The sequence below is a fragment of the Canariomyces notabilis genome, assembly GCF_033297395.1.
Source record: "Canariomyces notabilis strain CBS 508.74 unplaced genomic scaffold N656scaffold_2, whole genome shotgun sequence".
Taxonomy (NCBI): Eukaryota; Fungi; Ascomycota; class Sordariomycetes; order Sordariales; family Chaetomiaceae; genus Canariomyces; species Canariomyces notabilis.
Genome location: NW_027041824.1, coordinates 2177659 through 2202429, shown reverse-complemented (window position 1 = coordinate 2202429; position 24771 = coordinate 2177659). Strand labels below are relative to the sequence as shown.

Below are 24771 nucleotides of genomic sequence, written 5' to 3'. Positions count from 1 at the left end.
ATACGTACAGTAAATTACAGCGCGGATTTGACATAGGGGGAGGGCCGTTTTCTAATGTTGAAGCGAGATCTGCCTGCCATGTTGGCACGATATCAAACAAAATCTTTCTTCAGAGTCACTCTTTAGTTCTCCTGCTTCTGCACTGAGTTGAATTGATGCATTTCAAGCAACTTTAATCCACCTACGATATGTCCCAGTTGGCGGCGCTATGGTAATCAAGTCCCCAGACGCGCTGAGCGATAAGCATTAAGCCATCATTCACACATCACTAACCCTAGCCTCCTAGTGCCGTTACTTCCTTTCTCTGGCTCGCCTACAATCTTGAACACCATCAAACCATTGAGCGGCCAAGGGTGTCAGCCATCCTTGTTTTCATCGTCGCCGCGGGAGCATGTTATTTGGCCGGTTTCTGTGCGGCCTGGCTTCCGGGGCCAAATGGAAGATTTGGTGAGAAATCAATTCAACCGCTCGGGTCATTTGGTTCCCTGATACTAACCTCCCGCCGCCAGACGATGAGCCGGGGCCATTGAAGGGCGCTCGCACACCCCTTCCCCGAAAGCCGCGGAGGTTCTTTCTTCCTGGCCTGGTTGCCTGCGTTGTTGTGCGCCTCGAGCTCTTCCACCGCGTGTCATTGGACCTACAATGTTCCCAGCCAGGAGTCGAGGTGAGCCTGTGCCCATTGACCACTATATACGACGAGCGGCCCTTCTGCTAACTCCTTCTAGGCGTTCCTGCCATTGTTGATCCTTCTCTACGAGCTCATGCCAGGTCGGAGGACGCGACTCCGCACAAGTGACGACGACGAGACGGATCCTGACGACCCCGGTTTGACCATCTTTGAAGCCCTGGGCATCTGGTTTTCCGAGTCAAAATCCTCCCTTACCATTGGTATCCTGTTGCTCTCTTGGGGCGCTTATCTTGCCTCCTCGCAACCTCTTCGGTCTACTTTCTTTTGTTCGAGCCATGACGGGAGATACCTTGTGATTTTCTTCCAATGGCTCGGGCTCTTCCTGGATGCTACGATTGCCATTCTGCTGTGGCGTGTCCTCGCTTGGACCCGGACGACTAAACTTCGGCTGAGGGCTTTGAGCAGCATCCTCCTGGCGTCATCGCTGGGCACCGTGTTCCTGACGTATTCTTCCAGCGTGCTCATGCCAGCCAATCCAGTCGCCCATCGTTTCAAGGGTATAGGCTCATTATACCTGTTCGACGTCGTCATCGACGGCCTTGTCTTGTCTGCTTTTCTCATCTCCACTAGCCTCCTCGCCATTGAAGGAAGCCCACTCTCCATCGTCGGCATCATCAGCTTTCTCTCCGGACTGCTGCTGGCAGTCAACCAGACGCGGTTGACTGGAACTTGGGAGAACCCCTCGCCTTCCAGCACCTACATCTCCCTTCTCCTTATCTGTGTCGGCTTTATGTTTTTTGTTTATGCCAACAATATACGCACTGTCGTCTTGGTACCCCGCGCGCTCGTGGTCTTCCTCCTCTTCGTCCTCGTTATTACGGCCTCGATATACACGCCCATCTCTGCAAACCATGTGTTCGATACGCACCCATTATCCAAGCAAATCTACGATGCCCGGGTCGAGGCTGACAGATGGCTGATCCACGCGAGTTCCAGCGACTCGTTACAGGCCGCTGTTCGAGAATACAGAGAGCGCCACGACGGCAGAGACCCACCTCCAAACTTTGACAAGTGGTATAACTTTGCCAAAGAGCGCCACTCTGTGATAATAGATCATTTTGCCCAGATGCAAAAGGACTTGTCGCCTTTCTGGGGCATATCGCCATCGAAGATCAGAGAAGATGTTCGCCGGGCCGCGGAGAACCCGGACATGGCTCTACTCAAAATCCAGAACGGCAAAGCCGAACATAATCTCCCTCCGGCGAATCCCCACAAATCCGTAATGGATAAACTAGTTGAGCTAATCGAGGTATTCGTGGAACATCTGCCCGATATGGAGCTCGCTATCAACATGGCTGAGCGCCCACGCGTGCTCGCGCCGTGGCGTGATATTCAGAGATTTACAAAAGCTGGAAGGCGAAGACGAGTAACCAAGCTGCTTCCCACAGCCACTGATGCTTCCCGCGGCGAGATGCCTATACCTCAGCTTGCCGTTCATGATACGATTACAGGCGGATGGGACTCTACGTCAGTGACGGCGCTCCGGGAGATGACGGCTCTGACCTGCCCTGCCGGGACCAAGGGACGGTCAGGGGCCCATTGGGATATCCGGGACATCTGCACCACTTGCATCAGACCACACTCCAATGGCCAATATCTAGGCGACTGGTCCCTTTCCCAAGAGCTGTGCCATCAATCGGATCTCCTTTGTTTGCACAGCTATTACATGACGCCTCCAGACCTGCCCCCCACTCAGGAGCTGCTCCCCGTTTTCAGCATGGCGAAAACCGACAGCTATAGCGACATTTTGATACCGCTATTCCGGATTGCCAAGGGACCCAAGCCCACCACCGAAGGGTTTGGAATGAAATGGAAGACGTTGTTCTGGCGCGGCAAAGTAGATCGTCGCAACTCTGCGCCCGAATTGCTGCGCGGCGGTCACCAGGAGCGGCTCGTCCATACCGTCAACAATGCCACCGGCTCTGACATGACTACCCTTGTGCTGCCGGTTTCGGGAAACGGGGGCAAATTTGTCTATGAGCGAGTACCGACGGCCCGCCTGAATGCCCTTTTGCCCATGGACATCGCGTTCAGCAACTACAGCGCCTGCAAAGCTCCTAGCGACGGCGGCTGCGCCGCTCTTGCGGGCGAATTCCAGACTAAACCCGACGCAGAACCTCTAAGGCACCAATATGTGCTGGTCATGGACACAGACTCTGGCCCCGCGCGCGATTTTGCAGCGGTCCTCTCCTCCAACAGTGTCCCATTCTACGCGACCATCTTCAAGCACTGGTATAGCGAGCGAATGATGCCATGGGTCCACTTTGTCCCTATCGACCTGCGCTTCCACGCACTGCACAGCACGCTGGCGTACTTTGTTGGAATTCATGAGGGCAAGGACAATCCCGAGTCGAATGGGAAAGGAATCCAGATTGTAGGGCGACAAGATAACGCGCAATGGATTGCTGACCAGGGGAGGATCTGGGCCAGCAAGGCTCTGCGGAGAGAGGATGTGGAGATATACTGGTTTCGAGTCCTACTAGAATGGGGACGCATCACTAGTGACGATCGAGACCAGCTTGGCTATGTATTATAGAGATGTTCGGGATTTTCAGCATGTTCTAATAAGGTTTTAGATTTATAGACTCTTTGCCGCAGGCGTTCCTGTATCATGTCCTTGTCCTCAAGTTACAACCAACTCAGCCCAGGCCTATACCACCTCGAACAACAATGGATGCTCGGCGTAGCCCATGGCCCTGGTCTGTATCTGCATACTCTCCAGCACCCGCTCCTTGATACGGCCGTCCTCGATGTCCGAACCGACGAAGACGCCATGGGCGCTCTTCAAGTCATAGTTCCGGAGAATGCCCCACATTCGCGCCATCTCGCTGGGACTCAGGGGGATTTGGTTTGGAATGCTCCACATAAAGCAGAATGTATTCACGCCTTTGGGCCGTTCTCTCGGCCTGCCCAGGGCGTCAATGTTCCAATTGGCCAACCCGGACGGCGTCATGTGCAGCGTGTCAGCCGTCAGGAGATGTCCCTCGTAGAGAAGGACCACTTGATGAGACGCTGTAAGTCAACGCTTTGAAGCCACAACAAGAAGCAAAAAACATCACCATGATAATGCTAGGAGAAAAGGGGGTATGGAAAAGGAGACGTACAACTCCCGGGGAAGTGTCCCCCGAGCTTGATGGCCCTGACACCGGAATCCTGCCCATCAATCTCAATCCTGTTCTCCGTCTGGTCGAGAAAGACCTGCCGCTTATCACTCCGCCGCGCGAGCCATTCCTTGTCCTCGGCGCTGAGATAGACGGGGCAGTCGAAGCGCTCAGCCCATTCCAGGTGGGCCGAGTAAAAGTGCGGGTGCGAGATGACCATGGCCTTCAGACCCCCCAACCCCTGGATCTCGGCGGCCGTCGCTTCGTCAAGATACGTAACGCAGTCCCACAGGACGTTGCCCCTGGGGGTCCGGACCAGGATGGCGCGCTGGCCGATGGCGAATTTGGGCTTGGTAACGATCGACGTGAGGCAGCTGCTGCCAGTGGTGCCCGAGGAACCGGAGGGGTTGTTCAGGTTCCGGTTGGAAGAGTCCGAGTCCGATAAGTCGACGGGGAGGAATTCGTTGCGGTAAGTACCCGAGTTGCGGAGGTCGGAGAGGGTGGTGAAGGTCTGGCCAGACGGCGGGGTATACTGTCGTGGATCATCGCAGATGAAGCAGCTGGGGAGCGCGGAACGGTCCGGTGTGGCGTGCTGTGTGCCACAGATTGGGCAGACGAGGTAAGAGGCCGAGTCGGTCATTTTTCTCGGATTTTGGGGGTGGCAATTGTGAGATGGTGAGGGCTATCGTGAATACGGGCACGGATATACCTAGTGTAAGTGAATGAGTGAATCAATGAATCAGTTGTTTGATGAGCGGGGTATGACTCTGTGACTCTGCAAGATTGTGTGACACATAAAGGGTGGAAAAAAAGGGCACCAAGTTCTGTGTTTACAATCTCTGAGAGGGGCCAATTCGAAGAGCAAAGCTAGAAAACGCAACACGAGATCATCTTCAGGCGTTACCTTTACACAGAGGATAGTGAATGTTGACTGCGTCTACTCCGTATGTATGTAAGGTAATGATCAGGATCCAAGTACGGAACAAAAGGGGCAGCGGATGGAACGCTAGCCGCGCTAAGCACCATATGTAAGCTCAGGATAAAACGGTTACCGCAGAAAGGGGGCTCTACCGCCGACTGTTGACAATTGACATTTCCGTCTACCGCTGTATACCCGTCCGTCCACATTTGGACCTCTGCTTCGAGAATTGAGTCTGCAATCACATGCAGATCATCACGCTGCCCGACCTTATGACGTCTTTACCATCATTCTTCTTCGTCAAGGTTAGGGTTCTGTGTGCAACACCAGCCCAACTCCTCGCGGTATGTAGTCGTAGTAACACAGCGTACAAAAAGAATTTGGAGCCGTCCGCTTGGCTGGTTGAGGGGTTGTACATTCTGTCGTCCCGGTCAGGGGATACATGGCCATTTTGTAGAATAAGGTAGGCACTGTGTGTACATACATACAATGCATACCATAGACCTGGTACAAGTACCTACATCTTTAACCCAACTTCGACAACTCCCTTTTGCCCTGGATCTCAGAATCGATAAGAACCTAGACTGGGTATCAAGCAGAGAAACAAAGCTCTGTAACACATGGCAACGTTATTCATTCTTCACCTGTCCTTCTGGCGCCCTGCCCTTTGGAAGGAGACGTGGCAGTACCAACAAGGGATGTCCATTCCAGACTCGAGTCACACACACTATGATGGTCAGCGAATTGGCTCAGGAATTGGGCCGATGCCATTGGGCCTCGTTTCCCCATGTCGTGTCATGCTGCCTCGTGTGCCTTCTCTTATTTCGGATATATTCGTGGTACAGTACCTGCTTAGGCTCACCGTCGTACATGTCCACGGTGGTCGCCACTACCACCATGCTGATTACCGGCCGGCACCGCACGGTAGCACGAGTCCGAGTATGCCAGGAAATAGACCTGATAATGGTAATACCAGAGAATCAAGTCACGACCTGTGAACTTCAACATCAGGTCAAACATGGAGAACTTAATGCCATACCAACTCTCCACAACAGCCCAATGTCAATTTCATGCCCCGAGTGACATTCATATCCGTAGAGTGTACCCTGATGCAAACGCCAATGTTGCTTTGGCCTCTTTCTATATTGTTGTCATACAAGCGATCCTGTTGTCTCATAAGAAAAGGTCGTAAAAGATGAAATGAAGATGGAAAAAAATGTTGTCTAGAAAAGTAGTGCCCGCTTTTGAACTCCGTTTCTATGTACCAAGTAACCCATTTGACGCTCTGTTCATCAAGCAAATACGCCATCAAGCCGTCGAGGATACGACAGACCGGTCCTGTCGGATTTGGCCCCTGAAGAGAAGAAGAAACAGGGTACTGTGATGGGTGGAGAAAGAAGAGCGCCGTTGGGCGGAAGTCATCCCGTAGCCAATTGAGAATCGAAACCCATCAGAGCCGCATCAGTGGATACAGCCCTTGTAATGCTGCTGCTGCCAGATGCCTTTCTTCTCAGGAGCTATGCAGCGTCTTAAATCCTGTCGTGATAAGACTCCTTTTGCTGTCCTTGGCATCAGACGGCGCGCTCCAGTAAAACAATCCCTGAACCATTGTCAAACTGCGGTTAGTATGCCCGACAAAACGAGCGATAGGAGTGGCATTCTGGACGTACTCCGAGGCCTTTCTGCTTGCAAAAGGCTGCCTTGACCCTCACTGTGTCTGGGTTGTCGTACGTGACAAAACCACCGTCTCCACCGACGCATTGGGCGGCGACGGCGCGTTTGTCCACCAGTTCCTTAGTGCCTCTTCTTGGAAGCTGCTTGTACTCGAACAAGCCGTCTTGTCCACCAGCACCTCGGTTCTTGTGACCGGGCCCGCTGACATGGAGGAAGCTCCGGCCGAACAGCGGAATCCCAATCAATATCTTTCTGCCCGGCACGCCAGAAGCCATGAGATAGTGTACCCCAGACGCGACCGACGGCTCGTCTTTGACCATCGAGTAAAGCTGGGCATGGTGGCCAGTCCTGTGGGTCCAAGGGCCGTAGAAGTCGTAGGCTGTCAGATTGACAGCGTCAAGGTATTCGGCTGCGCGCCGGAGGTCGATGGTTTGGAGGACAGGCCTAGCAGCCGGGAGAGCGGCCGTGAGCAGGAAGCGGTCTTCCGGAAGATGAATGCGGATCGCCGCAAGCAGGGCAAGGAAGTCATTCCCTTGTTGCGGGGTGCAGGGGTATTCCCAGACGACTAGAATCAGTCAGCAACCGGTGAGAAGTGCCGGGCAACGAAGGCAAGCCGCAATGGAGGCTTATCTTGGGTTTGGTGAAGTCTTACTGTCAATGCCATCGAGGCCCGATGCTTCGACTAGACCTCGAGCAGAGCGTGCAAAGTTGTCCCGCAGGATGGCGTTGGATGCCACGACGGGGAATGTCTCACTCGAAGCGCCGCCGCCGATCGACAGCACAACTTGCAGATGAGGATATCTCTGTTTGAGGTGCATCAGGGACCCTAAGGCACCTTGGACGCCGTCACAAGGTGCTCGGGCATCTGCCCACTCGTCGCTAAGCTAACCAGTGTTATTGAAAGCGGCCATGACAACAGATCTCAAGCGGACTAACGAATACACCTCCATCCACCGTCACAGTGGCGAAAGCGTAGTAGACTCGGTTTATGCAACCGTAGTTGAGGTCAGCGGGTGTGTTTCCGTTGTAGATGCTGTGGTTAGGCCAGTATACGGCATTCGTATACATGACGTTGAAGGCGCTTGCCATGCGCGACCTGCGTACTGACGAGGACATGGTGCTTGAGATAGTATGCGAGGGACCAATAGGAACACAGAATAGAGATCAAAAATCTGGACTGAATCGACACCTTGGTTGGCCAAGCTCATTGGGGAACGAAGGGAAGCAGAGGTGATCAGTGACCCGCTTGAGTCGCTGGCGACGGCGCCCAAATATCTAGTGTCTTCGGAGAAGGGCTTGTGCCAACTCACATCGGACTGATGTGTCTTCAATGCTGGTCGGGCATCAAGGGGACACGGGCACAAGTAGCAATCTCACACGCCGTGCGTTTATACATGCTTTCAAAACAACACTCGGCAGGACGACTATGGAGGTGAGCGGCCGAGATGCCCGAGCTGGTGGGGCTCAGAAGCGGGCATAGAAGAACGAAACGGCTTAAGGCTCGAAGCTTGAGAAACAACCGCTGTATGACATAATGGTTGCTGGCAAGGGCTCATAGTGGGCGAAGCAGGGTATGTGTATGTGATGTATCGATCGATCAGGGGAAGACGGGCCATTAGGAGATGAAGACTCGTCGCCGGGCAGCCAGCGGACAATGCAACCGGAAGAAAAGGGAACTTCACTGGCCTTGTCGACAGTATTTGTGTTGGGCCAGAATGTCACGATTCGGGACAGCTGTGGCCGGAGAGAGGTGTATCGTGTTTTTCTGGCCCTTGAGGAGGGATGGATTACCCAGAAGCCGCTCGCCAGTGACCATGGGTTGCGCCAGTCACTCGTTGCAGGCGTGGTTATCGGAATCCGCTCCAGTGCTCCCGTACCAACGGCTCCTGATGGCGGTCTAAGATTACCACCCAATCGACCCTTCATCTAGGCCCAGCGTCAGGACAGGGCTTGGACAACGAAGAGGGTGGTGGCAGGTATAAGCGCTTGATTGGACCCCAGTGCCGGAAAAGGGAACACGTGAACCCGAATCCGGTCAGTGAGCAACGTAGATGTTTGTGAAAATGGAGGAATCAGGAGGTATAAGTCGAATACAGCTTCCAATACTAGTGTAGCGGCTGGGTTTCCGCCATTGTATCTCCGGTCTCGTCTCTGTACTCAACGCCGGACCGGGATGCCGGAAGCTCAAGACAAAAGGAGACACAATGCGCGTCTTGATCTCCGCATAGAACTGATGAATGCAACGATCATGAAAGCCCCGAACGCTAATTGACAAGGGATTGCAAATAGAGAACCAACTTGTCATAATCCGCTTGGCACGAACAGCTAAGACAAAGGACGAAGGAGAGGTGAACTGCAAGACGAAAGGCTGAAGCGAATGGTTGCTGTGGAAGCAGTCGACTCCTGCTGATCAGTCTATAACTCAGACATTGAGCGTGTTGAATCAGAGTTGTGAGGAAATCTGGCAAAGAACCGGCTCGCTTTCTTGCAGTGGAATCTGAAGGAATCTGGAAGTTGCGATGGGCAGCAGCAGGAGGCAGCAAGAACTGCCAACTCAGCATTCCGGTCGTGCCAGCCAGAGGTTAGGTTGAACAGCTTAGTAATCAATCCACTTGTGAACCGGTAACGACTACTGTATTACTCTGTAAGGTAACAACACTACCGTATAATCTCGCGAGTTTGGGAAATTGCTTGCGGGCCTGACAGTAGAAATGGAACCAATGGAAGCTCTTAAAGAACAAAGCTCGGGCCATGAATACACCAAAGCTTCAGCGAAGAAGACACCAAAGTCGTCGAGACAGCATGCTTCAATTGGCTGCATGGCTACTGCCAGACCCGCAAGCAATTTCCCAAACTCGCGAGATTATACGGTACTCCGGAGCTATCATGGCTTACGGAATATGTGTATTGTTACACGTCGTTAATTTCAGCGCCTAGACAGAGACTCTTGTTGATTCATATCAAAGTACGTTTTCCGTTACAGTCCTAGGCAAGAGTCCCCTCACAATGAAGGACCGAGATACTGCCAATTTCATGTACTCAACTGAGGTGCTTCCACCACTTGTCAACCCTTAGGTTGTTTTAGGTTCCTGTGTCAGTTCAGTTACAGTTGGTACTTGGTAGTGTATGTACGGAGTAATTATCACCAAAATCTGGGCAATTGTAGCTTTCCCTTCCGCACATGATCCTTCATAGACAACAACCCCCATCTTTACATCACAGCCCCTTTAGTTAGATGATTCCACATACCATAGTAACAGTATCTTGTAACTTGTTCCAGCTTTGTTTATACAGCTGCTTGACACCGATTCGCAACTCTGTTTAGTGAGGCTGTTAGTTTATCATCTCCATTCGCTGCTCTCACGGTCTGACCCTGTCAGCAATGGTGATTCTCGTCTCGGTTCAACCCCTTTTGCACGCATATTCTATGTGCTTTTGTCGCTGACAACGCTGAGTAGTGGAGCGCGCAGCGTTTCTGGATCGAGTCAACCTAAGAATACACTGGCGCTGGGCATGGGAGCTGATAATGGTAACATGGGTTTGGGCTCGTGGAGCAATGCTGCAGTAATGCCAACCCTAAAGTGATTTCTTTGTGTCTGTAACAAAATCCCTGGCAATTGCATCAGAGGTAGGCTATTGGTATCGCCACGCCGTAGTATCACTGCATAAAATGATTCAAGAGCATCAAGTCCTAGTTAGCCTCCAAGGTACTAGTAGAGATGCCGCAATCACCATCCACATGCCCTTCACATGGATCATCGCCTGGTCAAAGTCCAGCCGGTAAAGGTGATCGTAAACTTCAGCTGCATGGTTTCTTCTCACTTGATTGATCGCCAAAGGTAGAGCTTACATTGTAGCAAACCAGTGCCAGCAAAGTCCACTGAAAGTTGTTAGTACCTTAGCTAGGGAGAGGGATAGACACTCGGGGCCTTACTCTTTCTAAGTTGAAGTTGGAGGATTGGGATCCTTCAATGGATGAAAAGACAAGATTTATCTTAGCTCTGCCTAAGAACTACGTATAGATGCCGGGCGATATGAAAATCTTTGAACGGCTTACAGGGACTGAGCTGCTCACTGACGACGTAGGGTCTCAATAACAATGAGACGGGGTTCATTTATTGACCGTTTGTTTACCTAGATGAGCGGCTCATCAATTTGAAGTGTCTCAAATCCTGTAATTATCCCTGGCCTAGCCCGTTGAGCGGCTCATGAATGGCTCAAGCCTGGTGAGCTGTGTATGAACCGCTCCTAGTACCCAGCTATGCTCCCTTAAGGGATGATCTCAAATCAATGGATGGTTTCAAATCAACGGATGATTTCAAATCAACAGCGCAAGTTACACCGTCGACGTCGGACTTGGCTTACATGGTATGCATTCCAACCTAGTCCTTGGTATGATTTGCACAAAGTGGATGTAATGTGCAAAAGGAGTCCATTTGCCTAAGCTGCTTTGGTATACCATGATCTTGTTGAGGCAACGTCGAAACCGAGAGACTTAGCAATCGCTCTTACCTACTAGGTATACAACGGGTGGGTTCCACGAGCCGTTAACGTAGTGTTCAGGCGGCGTTCATGATCACCTTGCAAAGAAATATGGTGGGAAACTTCTACTTGTAGGAACGAATGATTCCAGAGCAGGGTGTGGACATCTCATTCAAAATGACGGGAGTAGGTGGCTTATTCGTGGTTAGTTGCTTGAGATAGGAAGGTGCCCGATTATGGACGGTTTCTTTCCTATAAGGTGGTAAGGAACTGTGTATACACTATAGCCCTCTTGAATGGAAGGAGCGGCTTTCTTTGTAAGCCGCTAACATTCTGAATGATTGAAAAAAAGTTAACACTCCGCTCAACGTGTTTAAGCGGTGCGTTGATGGCTTGCTATACTGGAATGGCTTGGGTAAAAGAAGGGGTAAACTTCCATCCATTCGTCAACGCCCTCCTTTCCGGGTAAGCTTTATTCCTAGGCACAGGGTAGAATGGACTGTCACCTATGTACGGTCAGTGTGATTGTTCAGCTTGCCAGCTAATCATGATCATAAGGGATCCAAAGTGTATAAATACAAGAGAGAACCGCCGTGAATGTGAAGGGTCAAAACGTGAAAAGTAGATCCATCACGACTTGGAATATCACTATTGGCTTCCTCCTGCACGACTTGAACGTTGCACAGCTTTAACTCCGTTCCATATATTGCGCCAACAGCCTACTCAACCTTTGCCCACCATGAGCACAGAGAAGCACAACATTACACTCTACTGCGAGGGCACTCCCAATCCTCTCAAGATCTCCATTGCCCTCGAGAAACTGGGCTTGAAGTACAACGTACAAATCCCACCACCGCCCCAGATCCCCCCTTAGAAATAAAAGGAACAGAAATTCCTGACACAGTTTCCGCATGCAGGTACGTCCAATCAAGCTCTTTGAACATGAGCAGAAAGAGCAGTGGTACCTCGACATCAACCCGAACGGTCGCATCCCAGCTATTGTCGACACGGACGAGAATGGCCAGCAGCTCACAATCTGGGAAAGCGGTGCCATCTTGCAGAATCTTGTGGACCGGTACGATGGGGACCACAAGATCTCGTATCCCCGTGGGACCAAAGAGCACTGGGAGATGACATGCTGGGTAAATGGGTGACATTCCCATGCCTCAACTGAAAAATAGCATTTCTAACAGGGACATTGATAGCTCTTTTGGCAGGTGAGCGGCCTCGGCCCTATGCAAGGCCAGGCAAACCACTTTGAGAGTATGTTCTACCGCGATGGGAGGTGAAACAGCGTTCACTGACCTGGGTTGAATCACACAGTGTCCGCTTTCGGCGACTATCCATACGCCTTGAAGCGCTACGTCAACGAAACACGCCGCCTCTACCGCACCATGGACAAGGCACTCGCCAAGAATCCCTCCGGATACCTCGTAGGTGATCATCTCACCATCGCCGACATTGCTATTTGGCCATGGACCACCGCGTACAGTAGGTCTTTCAAACCCAACTCCCCTGCCTCTCCGCCCCCCCACCACCGTCTATATACGAAAGGGACTAAATCAAGGCTCGCTGCAGAGTATAGCGGTCTATCCCAGATTGGCGAGTTCCCTCACGTTAAAGAGTGGATGTACAGGCTCCTTGGGCGTCCTGGGTTCGAGAAGGGTCGTAACGTGCCGAATCCTCATATTTACCTTCAGCTCAACGAGCTGCCGGATGAAGAACTGAAGAAGATTGGGAGGGAGAGGTCGGTTTGGGTTCAGGAGGCTATGAAGCGCGATGCTGAATGATCTCGGGGGGGGGGGGGGGGGCTCAGTTGATGAACTAGCCGATCGCTATCACAGTTGCCGTGAACAATCACATATGAGTGTTAACTGTGTAGGTAACGTTCTCAACACGACACTGGAGGTTGTCCTTTCCGACCGCGACCACGGCCCCACAGTTCGGTGAAGCACCGTGACAACTGATACCGGAGGTTTTTGGCAATAGTGATTCAGGAGTCAATCTGAAAGAGATCTTTCAATCGCTGTCATCATGAATCATCTCACAAGCACTGCCATGTATTTTTGCTTGGATTGACACACCAAAGACCGTTAGTTGTAACGGTATTCTGTCTCGAGCATCTGCTTGAAGGCCCTGTAGATAAAGCGGCTTTTGTGCGGTTGTTGATCGCTTGTGCAGTCATATTCGGGAAGTGAAAATCACACCTAGTTGAAGATTGAAGTTCACAATTTGGCAAGTTGCATGAGAGCGGGAGTCAGCTGTAAGTTGAATATTGCATACAGTAATTCTCCGTACATCTGTAGCGGGGTCCTTATCTAATCTAGCCCGCCACCTGTTAGGTAGCCGCAATCACTTGCGCTCTTACCAAACATCCGAACCTCCCCTCTTTCGGCTTGGCAATTCCACCGACATCTATCTGTTCCATCGACCACTCGCAAACGACCAACCGCCTTCAATCTGTCGGAACAGTTTGCAGCAACGCATTCCTGAGTATCGAGGGAGACAGTACTCTTTGCGCGTGCCATCTCTGAGAATTGATCATCGTCGACCCCGGGATCGAGCATCATTGCAATATTTAGTCGCCATCCCAAGCGCCCTCAACCCAGCGCTGCGCAACATGGCCGAGAGCGGCGAGACGGGCAGCGATGCCCAGGTTACTTTCAAAGTCAAAACCGTAGGGGACAAGACGCATGCTATCACAATGTCCGAGTCGGCCACCGTTCTGGACCTCAAGACAATGCTGGCCGGGCCCGACTACGAGGACCTCCCTGTTGAGAGGCAACGCCTCATCTACTCCGGCCGGATCATGAAAGACTCCGATGCCCTGAGCGTTTACAAGATCAAGAGCAACAACACGGTCCATCTGGTGAGGAGCGCTCGTAGCAACCCTACCCCGCCCGCTGCTGCTTCATCATCAGCCCCGACGCCCGCGGCCGTACCTCAGAATATGGCAGCCGGTACCAGTGCGAGCGACCCGCTTGCTGGGCTCACAGGCGCCAGGTATGCCGGTCTTGCCAACTTGCCGAGCGCCGATATCTTTGGCGCAGACGGAGGGGTAAGTAAAGCCTTGGCCAATCCTGGCCATGCAATTAAGCCATTGCGTTGCTAATTCTGGAATCGGTAGATGGGTGCGCCTCCTAGTGAGGAGCAGATGGCCGAGTTACTTTCAAACCCGATGGTCGCGCAGACGATGAACGAGGCGCTCAACAATCCCGAATTTATCGACTACATGATCCGATCGAACCCGGTGCTAGCGGGTATGCCCAATGCACGCGAGATGCTTCAGTCGCCGTATTTTCGCAATATGATGACGAATCCTGAAGCCATCCGGATGGCGGCAAGGATGCGGAGGCTTATCCATGGCGACGGTGCCTCGGCTTTTCCGGCTCCTGGAGCAACAGACAACACGCCTGCCGATGCGCCACGGTCCGAGGGTTCAGCCGCGACCGGGAACAGCCAGGCCCAGGGCGCATCCCCAGCCAATCCGCTAGCTGCTCTTCTTGGCCTCGGGCCGCTGGGGATGGGCGGGCCCCTCGGCGGTGGAGGCGCAGCGCCTGGAGCGGCGGCACCTTCAGGGCAGACTGCAGCTGCGTCCGGAGGCGCCGGCCCCACAGGGGCAAGCGCGAACACCCAAGCCGGGGGGGCCAATCCACCCGTCAATCCCTTCAGCGCTCTGTTCGGCGGCCTAGGGCAAACTGGCCAGGCCGCTAACGCCAGCAACCCCTTTGGGCTGCCACCCATCTCTCCGGAAGCCTTACAGCAGTTTGCGCAGATGTGGGGCCAGGCGCTGCCTTCAAACCCCTCAAACCCCCCTGCGCCAGCAGACGATAGACCGCCAGAGGAGCGCTACGCTGAACAACTGCGGCAGCTCAATGACATGGGCTTCTTTGATTTTGAGAGGAACATTACTGCGCTGCGTCGCAGCGGTGGCAGTGTTCAGGGCGCGGTCGAGTATCTACTTTCGGGGCAATGAAGAGCCTCGAGACGGCAAGGTGGGGCTACAGAGTTGAGAGGAGAGATGTGGAGAGAGAACCACTGAGGAGAATTGATGGCCTTTGACTTCTGTCTACGGCCTCCAGCGATGAGCCACTCAGAGCAAAAACCTATGGACTATGGGCCCAGGCAATCATGCTACCGTGAAGTCGGTGTGAGAAAGGGGACTCCTCGGGCGAAGCGTGATAGATGAAGTATGTATACTCTAATCAGCGGGCCGAGGGGTTTGATGGGACTCCCCGGTCCCTCGGGTGCCCGGAATTTCTCCACGTATTGTAGTTGCCGTTTGCTTTGCCGGGCCCAGTTGACGAGACTCTGTTGTGTATGAAGGAGTTGGTTCCTTTACCATTGCCTGGTGAGCATTTTTAAGGACCGAGAAGAGGATACAGAATCTTCGACATGTATAATAACTTGTAATGAACGAAGTGCCCCCACGTTTCCACTCCAGAAATGAGGCTTAACTTTTCCTTACTGTATGTACTGTATGTACTCTGTATAAGCCAAGGCCGAGAGCCGGAACCCCTGACAGCTGGGGTTCGGGAGGATCCCGGTTCGGGACCCGTTTTTCCTGTCCAGCAGGTCTCGTGGACGCTGTGCCCTGCAGGGGGCAATGAGTTGGCGACGATCAGGACTGTGTGGGAAAAGGTTGATGGGACCTCCCTTGGTGTTTTGTTGATGAACTCCAGATTTTCATTCCCCAGCTCTGCTATCTGAAACTTCGACAACGCATAGCAAGAACCTTTGGGTCCTTGGACCGGAGAACAAATCAGTATCAGCGATTCCGGAGCTGTATCTATAACCTGTCATCCATTGGATTGCGAAATAGTACAACCCGAACTGTTTTCTCATACCAAATCAGCAAAGAGATTTCTCGGTTTACATTTTACTTTACACATCTTACATCTTGCCCCAGTGGTTTTCAGATCCAATCAACCGTTGCGCTCACACGACAATTCCAAGAGCCAACTCACTCTCACTGAGACAGCGATACTTAAACAAAACCACAAAGATGCTCGGTTGGTGAGTAGCACAATCCAAATCCGGAAAATGGCATAGGAAAAATCACAGCTTACCGCTGTTCTCTCATCCAGGTACCAGGCCCGCATGGCGGCCCGACCCCTCCTTACTCCAGCGATAACAACTTCAATTCTCTTTGGGGTAGGCGACATCGCCTCACAGCAGCTCGTTGAGAAGAGGGGCATCGAGAAGCATGAGTTTGCTCGCACAGGACGGATGTTGCTCTATGGTGGTAGTACGTTTCCTTCCTCCTCATCCCCTAATCATTTTTCATCCTTCTCTCTCTTCCCGAACTCTGGATTTTTTTTTTCGGGTCTATACACTAAACTCGGACAAAAAAATTTACAAACAGCCATCTTCGGTCCCGCCGCAACGACCTGGTTCAGGTTCCTGCAGCGGAACGTCCAGCTGCGGTCGGCCAACGCGACCATCCTGGCGCGGGTGGCGTGCGATCAGCTCGTCTTTGCGCCGACCTTTATCGGCGTGTTCCTCAGCAGCATGGCCGTGCTCGAGGGCTCGTCGGTCCAGGAGAAGCTGGCCAAGAGCTACAGCAGCGCGCTCACGACCAACTGGATGATCTGGCCGTTTGTGCAAATGGTCAACTTCAAGCTCGTGCCGCTCGACTACCGCCTGTTGTTTGTTAACGTGATTAGCATTGGCTGGAACTGTTATCTCAGCTATCTGAATAGCTCATGAAGAGGTTGTTGGTTAGGGAGGGGAGGATATAATTCAGGGACGTGGCCCGAGCGTACTGGACTAGGTATTACATATCGTGATTAACGGGCTGATTGAGCGAGGTATGCCAGGCGTTTAGAGGGTCAAGACGGGTGCCATCAAGGCTTATTCTCATTGCTGTTCGGTCAGTAGACGGCTTGTAGATGGCGCAAAAAGCAGAGCTCTCTCAATGGTACGTTGTACGATACAGTACTCATGCTTCAAATTAAGTCTATAAAACTGCACGCTCATCAGACTGTTCTGTCAGGTGGCCGGTTATACACGCAGTTAGATGCGGCCAACACGCTTCGGTATATATTTTGTGTATCCCGAGTCCTTCCCACCAAAGTTCCTTCCCCGTCAAGGGGAGATCCAGCGCCGCTGCGAGTTGTCATCCAACAATACTCAAACCTCAATAAGAGAACCGGCAGGGACCTGCTTGCCCGCAAACTCCCTGAGGCCCTCGCCACCCTAAAAAGGCTCGTCAGCATGCTTGGCGAGCGGTATTTAGAGATTTGCCAGGATCACTTACATAACTCTTCAGGGGGCTCACTTCGACGCCCGCCTCGGAATCGTCGCCAACGACAGTGGCGCCCGCGGCCTCGACCCAGCGCTTGCCTTGGGCCATGATGTCGCGCCTGCTTGTGACGGCATTGTCCTCGGTGCTGCCGGGCCCGTTCTTGAGCGGGCTGAACTCATCCTCGCGTCGAACCTCCATGCAAGCAAACTTGGACAGCTCCAGCCTGGGGAAGACGTCAAAAACAAACTGCTCCAGCTTGATGCCGTTATTTGCCGTCGCCTTGACGGTTTCTCCGGTTCGAGGGTCGGCAAAGGGGATCTTCTTGTGGGCCACGTGGTGCGGGAGGCTCGCGGCCAGCTCTTCACTGTGGGCGAGGAAGCGGAACGAGTAGTAGTGGTTGACGATATTGGCGGCGCGGAACTTGAGCACGCCGGGCTGCTTGGGGTCCTCCTCTCTCGCGATCTCCGGGGAGATCTCACTGTACTCAACCACGTCCGGCCGGCCGTTCTTGCACAGGATCAGACCAACGCTCTCGGTCGCGTTGCGCTTGCGGACAACCTTGGTAGCAATGTCGACGTTCTTGGATGCGGAAAAGCCAATGAACACGGGATCGGCCACTTTCACAAGGCAGTTGTCGACGCAGTAGGCATGGATGTGCTCAATGCCGCGATGCTTCATTTTGTCCAGTATCCCGGACACTGCAAGAGCCTTGTAGATGCCACCGTTGCCGTCAGGCGCCACAGCCACCTTGGCCTTGCTCTCGAGCATGATCTTGCCATCCTTGGTGATGCAAGGGAGGACGCCCTGCTCGAAGATCTCGACATTCTCCTTGGACAACCCAAAGTAGTTGTGGTCCTCGAAGAACTTCTCGGTGGGTCCGCGGGTCGGCCCAGACGTCATGACATACCATGGGACGGTGACTTTGGCCCGGGCGCCGGCCTTCTGGGCCGCCAGCTCCTCGATCTTGCGGATGCGCTCGGCCTGGATTTGGAACAGCGACTTCTTAGACGGCAGACCAATGTCGAAGCAGCCCTTGGGGTCCGAGCTACCCAGGCGGGTGCCCTGACCGCCTGCCATGAGTACCACGGCAACCTTATTTGCGGCAATCAGGTCGAGACCGTACTGGTACCACCGCTCAATGTCTTCGGGCTTGGAATCCATAATGCTTGCGTTGGCCGACTCCGGAAGGGGTTCAAGCGACGGCTCGCCATCATCGGTCGCTGGCGCAAGGGTTTGGGTTGCGATTTTGTTGATTTCGGCCGGTTTGGGAAGCGCCTTGAGCTGCGAGTACAGCGACGCCTTCTCTGCGTTCGAGAGCGAGTCCCAAAAGGCAAATACTTGACCTTGCCCTGCGTTTGTGTACTCGTCCCGTAGTTGTGACACTTGGTCGGCGGTGGTCTCCTGCGGGGCACTGACTGCGTCCATGGTGTGTAGTGTGTTTAGGTACTTCGTGCTGTTAGGTAGCCGGTCAAGTTGGCGGTTGAGCGAAAACGTGACTGCAACTTGGCTCAATTGTCTTCAAGTTGAATACTTATAATTACAGAAAAACAATCAGAGCTCGTATCAAGAGCGGGTGGGATCTTTTTATAACCTAAAGCCGGCAATCCAGCATGGCGAAGCACTTCACTGTCCCCGCCTGTCTATAACCTTCCACAGCCGGCTTCAGCCCAGCGGTCCCTGGGAAATGGGAAGGATGCGCAGGTTGTTCAGAGGCTGAGATTGTTGAGACCCACCGTGTGCCCCTCTTGCCGCATCCAATTCGCTGAAACAAGCCACGGGAGTCGGTTATTCTTCTGCAACATTCAACAACCTGGGAGGTACCTTCATTGCTTCGGGTGAAGTGCATTCATGATTCATTGTCTTGCTGTCTTACTGATCTCAGATTTCAGGTTGATAGACGGTACGAGACCCCAGATGTTCGTCAAAGCCAGGATCAGACACATCCGAACGGAAGCATTCAGCGGTCAGCCGCTGCATCGGCCCATCCCGCAGGAGGAGTCGTTACACGTGGTGTGCCTTGTTGCTTTTCCGGGTGGCAACCCGGACCAGCTTGGCAACAACCCGACTTCGCAGGCGAAGTTGAGACGGTGATGGTCTTGAACACTCTACCGGTAACATTAGTTGCTTTGTTTGCGCTCTGCATCAAGGTCGCTAGACTACAACTCTCAGCTTCTCACTCTCCTCAATCTGTCAGAATTTCGCACTGAAAACCCAGATGCGATGTGACATGTTCCATTAGTTATTCCTAAACCATGACATCTGAGACGGCGGAGGAGAGCTCACCGCAGCTGACCTTTGAGGGCCGTCTCAAGCTCTCAAACTTCGTGTTCAACGGTACAGCTACCTCAAGCGGTCCACGTCGAAGCCCCCGCCTCTTATCTACCTCATCCGCAACTCCTCCAGCGCAATCACCCATGTCGCCTACTCCCTCACCACGGCCATCCAACAAACGCAAAGCCCTAGCTCTGATTGCCACCGATGCCAATGGTGACTCCTCTCCAGGATCCTCCACCTCAACCACCATCAGCACAGTCACAACCTCAAACACAACTTCACGCGCCAAACGCCCCCGCCAAAAATCCGGCTATGCCCCTCCGTCGACATACGCCCACTTGCCTTTGCTGCCGGACGCCATCGCGCCGAACCTGCTGATCCTCTTCATCGGGCTGAACCCGGGGATCCAGACGGCGCGGACGGGCCACGCCTATGCGCACCCGACCAACCTCTTTTGGCGGCTGCTGTACTCGTCCGGCATCACCCCGCGGCTGTGCTCGCCGACCGAGGACCGGGCCATGCCGGCCCTTTACGGGCTGGGGCTGACCAACATCGTGTCACGGCCAAGCCGCAACGGGGCCGAGCTGAGCAGCGCCGAGATGGACGCCGGCGTCGACATCCTCGAGGCCAAGGTTGCTCGCTGGCGACCCGAGGTCGTTTGCGTCGTCGGCAAGACCATTTGGGAGAGTTTGTGGCGCGTCAGGCACGGCAGGGCCATCAGGCCGAGCGAGTTCCGCTATGGTTGGCAGCCGGAAGAGGAGAACATGGGCTTGCCGCGTGCAGGGGGTGGGTCACTGAAGGAGCAGGACAAGGTGGAAGGTGTAGATTACAGTGGGGATTGGAAGGGAGCCAGGATCTTTGTTGCGACCAGCACGAGCGGACTGGCCGCGACCTTGAAGCCGAAGGAGAAAGAGGAGATCTGGAAGGAGTTGGGGGATTGGGCCGTCAAGAGGAGGGCTGAGCGAGCAGCAGCGGCAGCAACTGCCAATGTCACCGTCCCTGCCACGACCGTGGGAGAGGTTTGAGGACGGACCGAAGGAAGTTCGGTTTTCGTAGTGTGCGCTTCAGACCAGAATTTCTTCAGAGCTTCACTTGTATGTAAGGTAGGTTTAGTCATACATCCATGATCTCATTGATTATCTATCGCTGCTCTCTAGAAACCGCTTAACCAACCCGAAGAGCGGAGCAACTACCCGACCGCTATCAAACATTCACACGAACCTCCCCGAAACGCCGGCCCGGTTACTGGGTATCAGCCAGGCCATAAAAACGCCAAAACCGCAACTGAGCGTGGAACGTAACTGCTGTGCAACACAAGCTTGAACCAAGATGTCAAAACACATCTCAGGCGGCGAAGATAATAGCGCCAACCGTCGCAACGACGGGCCACCACCCGACATTCTGCAACAGGGTTTGCAAACCGCCGGCGGCGCCTGAACCCTCTTCCATAGCCTCAGCCGTCCCATTGGGCAACGTGCCGTTGATCAGAATGGTACTAGTCCCGTTCACATCGGCGACAGTGACCAGGGTGTGGTTAAGGGCGTTGTAGCTGCCGTTGCCGATCAGGTCGGTCATAAACTGACTGTCGCTGTTGGTGTCGCAGCCACACTCTTCGTAGGGATCGCAGCCGCATATCACGGGCTTTGTCTCGTTCTGCTGGCTGGTCTGGTTGTAGTAGTTGTACGGGTGAGGATGGTAGTACAGGTGGGCTCCGTAAAGCCAGAGGCCGGGCCAGAAGGCGAGTAGGCCTACTCCGAGGAAGACCGGCGCGATTCCACCGGGAGACCTGGCGCCGGATCTATACGGTACGCTCGCGCCGCCGCCGTAATATCTCCCGCCACCATACGATGGGCGCACTCCGCTGAAACTAGACCCTCCAGAAGATCCGCCGCCACGACCCCTGATATGGAAGAGTTAGTTTCGCTTGATCATAGACGAGGCGGTGTGTGGAACGGCAAGATCCAGGGAAAGCATAGAGAGAGAGAGCGAGAGGTTATGACGTACCCAGAACTACCACCACCTCCACTACTACCTCCGCCGCGACCACCCCCTCCGCCGCCGCCTCTCCGCTTCCATAATTCTTCGCCTGACGGCTCGTCGCGCTGTGTGTACTGCGAGGGCTGACGTATCGCAACCTCAGCAACCGGGGCCGGGGGAGAAACGAGAGCGCAGACCGCCGCGTCTGCGACAAATGTCGACGCCACCAGGGCAAGCGAAAATCGCATTATTGGGGCTGTTGCTTGGGAAACTTCTTTCTGAGAATATCAATCAAAAATAATCAATGGACAATGTATCAATTGGCGTTGATGCTCAAACAAACCCTGGATGAATGTAGGGCTAGTGGGGCGATGAACTGAGTTCGAATGCGAGTAGTGATATGAGGAAAGTCCGTCGCATCTGCATTCCGTGTCAGTGACTTCCTTAAGAGTATTTTCTGCAAGGCGAAACGCTGGTTAGCCCGCGCCTTGGCAAAGCAATCCATCACACAAAGTACTGTACATCATACAGTTGCAGTTGGCTATGATAGTGCGTGTGCCAAGTGAAGACCCTGAGTGGCGGATCTCCGGTCCATGATGACATTGGCACCAGAAAGTCTTACGCCAAGCTCATCGGACTGCGGCTTGAGCAGGATGGTATGACCTCAAAGTCCATCATCACAAGCTGTTGCGCCACGACCTGTCAAAGACACGAGGTCCACGCCGAATACAGATTTGTCAGGTGCAGGCATCTCGACAGAAAAATCGATTTCCTTGTCATTTCTCAAGCATGTTTCCCACCAAGTCTCCAGGTCGGTCTTTCGGTCTTTGACCTTGTTGGTGATACATCGACTGATCACATTTAGCTGCTGGGCTCAATTTCACCGTTCACAGTAGCATCTCATTCTTGTTGTTGGGTCGTCAACACCCAACGCCTACGGAATAATCAAACAAGATAGGTAGCAACTTGGATGGCGCCACATGACACAGCAGCAGTGTGGGCAGCAGCGTGGCTGTGTATGTAGGTACGGAGCATTGATCTAACTGTATTGTGGTTATTGCTATGTAGGTCCATGGGTCTCCCGGAAATTACGGTCGGAAAACACCGCCTCTGCCCACAATTGTTAGTGCAAATTCATCTTTGCACTTTTCAACTTCAAAACGACACTTGAGAATCATTCAAAACAAATGCATTTCCCAACGTCTTTATCCATATATTCAATCTAACTGGAAGCCCTAACCCTGACCCTAATCCCTAAACGCTAACGCTAATCTCTAACCGCTAACCCTAATCCCTAACCGCTAACCCTAGCCCAGTATCTTGCGTGTGTCGTGTTGAGTGTACGTAGGTGAGAGCATAACAGAGGAAAAGTGGGTGCGGTGGGGCCGTGCAGCCAGATCGGGAAAGTGGGAACCCGAACCCATGGACCTCGATAGCAAAAGGCTGTATTGTACGGATCAAGGTAAGTTACATGTTAAGATCAATCATCATTGCACCAAGCGCGCCAACCGCTGGCTCCTCATTGACCCCGCACTGCCCCAGACGGTTTATCTTCGAAAGCCGATCGATCAGTGATCACTGATCGCAGCCTTGTGAGGTGCCTTACCAAACTCCAATCTCGTGCTTACACTTAACTAGGCTTCGCTAGGTAATTATTAGCGTCCTACCGTCTTCATCGATTACATCCGACCCTCTCTCTCACTTCCGCATTCGTTTGCCGCTGCGGTCTTCGGGCTCATTGCGCTCCGCCTCTGGTATCTGACAACCGAAAGCGCTCCTACCTACCGTATCGATTCTGCCTATACGTTCTTATCTGCATTCGACATGGTGGCCTCCCAGGCGGATGACAAGTCCCTTCTAGACAGGCTAAATGCCCTCAAACCTTCGAGCATCACACTTAGCAAACCCCCAGAGTAATGACCCCCTCTTGAACGCAGCTGCCTCCATGTCAACCACCACCCTACATAAGCTCACAGGAACTAAGAGAGAGAATGTACACAAAGCGCTTCTACTATGACAGCATTAGGTGTTCAACCTGAACCTGGGGATGACTTGACGGCGCGTCTAAAGACCCTTCGGAACCGGACGGGTGAATCTGTCAATGACCAAGGGCGGGGGCATCGGCCCGCTTCAGACTTGGCGCCCGTGGATGCGCTCGGCTCAGCAACACAGCCTCCTGCAGAACCATGGGTCAACGCAGGAAGCCGATCCCCCGAAGAGAAGGTCGCAGTTCAGGCGTCTCCACCATCGGATTCGGTGCCTGCCAGTGCGAGCCAGACGCAAAGCCGCTACCAGTTTGTTGAAGGAGTCTCGGGCGATGACGATGAGGCCATTGACGAACTCCTCGAGGGCTTGGGAGATGGGGACTTCGACCTCGCCGATGATGGTGACGACGGCGGCGTAGATCTGCTTCCGGATTGTGACCCCGGCGCCGAGTCAAAGAAGGTTGCCGATCTCCTTGAATCGCTCCGGACGAACCCAGGCTCTAGCAAAGGCATCGACACCCCCGACGATGACGATGATTCCATCGGGGAGCAGATGTCTCGTGCCGTCGAAGCGATACTCTCCCAACTGCAGGATGGGGAAAACTCACTGCCGCCCCCAAGAGCTGCCGAAGAGGACAGTGAAACCCCACATACAGGGGGCGCGAAGGAGATTGGGCCCGCGGACATTGAGGGCGCAAGGTCTACGAGTGATGAGGGCAACACCGCCCCGGCGCTTCCCACCGTGCCCACGCGGCTTGTAGATCCAGTCCCCGACGGAGCAGAGGCAGATGAGGATTTTGAGAATGAGATCTCGAACCGCTTAGCTGCATTGAGAGGCTTCCGGTCCGGCTCGACTGTAGATGCCTTTGGGCTGCCCTCGGCGCCCACTTTCCGGCCGCAAGACCGTCACACCTCTCCTGGCAGCAAACAACCAGGGTCTACCAAGTACACGGATGAGGACCAGAAGACTTGGTGTGTCGTGTGTCTTGAGGATGCAACCATACGATGCATTGGGTGTGATAACGATGTGTATTGTGCGCGCTGCTGGCGTGAGATGCACATTGGTCCTTCTGCTGGCTACGACGAACGTGGACATCAGTGGGCAAAGTTTGACCGGTATAGCCGTGTCTAGCACTTGTATGTTGCCCGGCATATGATGCCAGAAGAAAAACATGCCATATTCACAATCTCCGTAGGAGATAGAGCGCACCACGCTTAACCTAGCTACAGCGCAATACATGTCGCTAATAAAGCACAATTCATGAAAACCGCCCGTCCCAAACCCAGACTTGATCCGGAGCAACGAATCGCTATCCCTCGTACTTCGTATCATACCCGTGACCCAGTGCGCATATGCCTTGCCCAACCTACAATAAACCCCGCCTCAATCCTACCTAACTTTCCAACAGAGGAATTTCTTTCAA

General features: G+C 53.4%; 10 protein-coding genes across 10 annotated transcripts; 6 read left to right on the top strand and 4 right to left on the bottom strand.

The window, feature by feature from the left end:
- The first annotated feature begins 44 nt into the window (after window positions 1–44).
- On the top strand, window positions 45–3284 carry N656DRAFT_775088 (glycosyltransferase family 90 protein). The gene is made up of 4 exons (XM_064814393.1): window positions 45–211; window positions 287–447; window positions 510–664; window positions 726–3284. The coding sequence occupies exons 1-4, from the start codon at window positions 189–191 to the stop codon at window positions 3222–3224; spliced, it is 2838 nt and encodes a 945-aa protein (XP_064674317.1). The 5' UTR covers window positions 45–188; the 3' UTR covers window positions 3225–3284.
- N656DRAFT_775086 (uncharacterized protein) lies at window positions 3230–4758 on the bottom strand. Its single transcript, XM_064814392.1, has 3 exons — window positions 4694–4758; window positions 3793–4498; window positions 3230–3688 (listed from the first exon to the last, which is right to left on the bottom strand). The coding sequence occupies exons 2-3, from the start codon at window positions 4427–4429 to the stop codon at window positions 3339–3341; spliced, it is 987 nt and encodes a 328-aa protein (XP_064674316.1). The 5' UTR covers window positions 4430–4498; window positions 4694–4758; the 3' UTR covers window positions 3230–3338.
- Window positions 4759–6218: 1460 nt separating this feature from the next.
- N656DRAFT_700953 (glycoside hydrolase family 18 protein) lies at window positions 6219–7498 on the bottom strand (the record flags this gene model as incomplete). The annotated part of the gene is made up of 4 exons (XM_064810908.1): window positions 6219–6308; window positions 6379–6947; window positions 7035–7266; window positions 7319–7498. 4 exons carry the CDS (start codon window positions 7496–7498, stop codon window positions 6219–6221), a joined length of 1071 nt encoding a protein of 356 aa, XP_064674315.1.
- A 4105-nt stretch (window positions 7499–11603) lies between these two features.
- Window positions 11604–12658, top strand: N656DRAFT_746089 (glutathione S-transferase; the record flags this gene model as incomplete). Its single annotated transcript, XM_064812922.1, has 5 exons — window positions 11604–11702; window positions 11782–12006; window positions 12070–12127; window positions 12188–12355; window positions 12443–12658. The coding sequence occupies 5 exons, from the start codon at window positions 11604–11606 to the stop codon at window positions 12652–12654; spliced, it is 762 nt and encodes a 253-aa protein (XP_064674314.1). The 3' UTR covers window positions 12655–12658.
- Window positions 12659–13231: 573 nt separating this feature from the next.
- N656DRAFT_746086 (uncharacterized protein) lies at window positions 13232–15293 on the top strand. Its single transcript, XM_064812921.1, has 2 exons — window positions 13232–13922; window positions 13992–15293. The coding sequence occupies exons 1-2, from the start codon at window positions 13485–13487 to the stop codon at window positions 14838–14840; spliced, it is 1287 nt and encodes a 428-aa protein (XP_064674313.1). The 5' UTR covers window positions 13232–13484; the 3' UTR covers window positions 14841–15293.
- Window positions 15294–15542: 249 nt separating this feature from the next.
- Window positions 15543–16836, top strand: N656DRAFT_775081 (uncharacterized protein). Its single transcript, XM_064814391.1, has 3 exons — window positions 15543–15880; window positions 15952–16112; window positions 16230–16836. Exons 1-3 carry the CDS (start codon window positions 15870–15872, stop codon window positions 16571–16573), a joined length of 516 nt encoding a protein of 171 aa, XP_064674312.1. The 5' UTR covers window positions 15543–15869; the 3' UTR covers window positions 16574–16836.
- A 166-nt stretch (window positions 16837–17002) lies between these two features.
- On the bottom strand, window positions 17003–18961 carry N656DRAFT_724409 (nucleotide-diphospho-sugar transferase; the record flags this gene model as incomplete). Its single annotated transcript, XM_064812537.1, has 2 exons — window positions 17124–18961; window positions 17003–17062 (listed from the first exon to the last, which is right to left on the bottom strand). Coding segments are annotated over exons 1-2 (1473 nt in total), but the record flags the coding sequence as incomplete, so codon positions are not given.
- Window positions 18962–19184: 223 nt separating this feature from the next.
- Window positions 19185–20570, top strand: N656DRAFT_270513 (DNA glycosylase). The gene is made up of 3 exons (XM_064809069.1): window positions 19185–19222; window positions 19306–19445; window positions 19614–20570. The coding sequence occupies exons 2-3, from the start codon at window positions 19364–19366 to the stop codon at window positions 20408–20410; spliced, it is 879 nt and encodes a 292-aa protein (XP_064674310.1). The 5' UTR covers window positions 19185–19222; window positions 19306–19363; the 3' UTR covers window positions 20411–20570.
- On the bottom strand, window positions 20442–21987 carry N656DRAFT_775080 (uncharacterized protein). The gene is made up of 2 exons (XM_064814390.1): window positions 21390–21987; window positions 20442–21285 (listed from the first exon to the last, which is right to left on the bottom strand). The coding sequence occupies exons 1-2, from the start codon at window positions 21608–21610 to the stop codon at window positions 20730–20732; spliced, it is 777 nt and encodes a 258-aa protein (XP_064674309.1). The 5' UTR covers window positions 21611–21987; the 3' UTR covers window positions 20442–20729.
- A 519-nt stretch (window positions 21988–22506) lies between these two features.
- Window positions 22507–24687, top strand: N656DRAFT_270617 (uncharacterized protein). The gene is made up of 5 exons (XM_064809071.1): window positions 22507–22824; window positions 22905–22954; window positions 23022–23275; window positions 23366–24484; window positions 24544–24687. The coding sequence occupies exons 1-4, from the start codon at window positions 22785–22787 to the stop codon at window positions 24477–24479; spliced, it is 1458 nt and encodes a 485-aa protein (XP_064674308.1). The 5' UTR covers window positions 22507–22784; the 3' UTR covers window positions 24480–24484; window positions 24544–24687.
- Window positions 24688–24771: the final 84 nt, after the last annotated feature.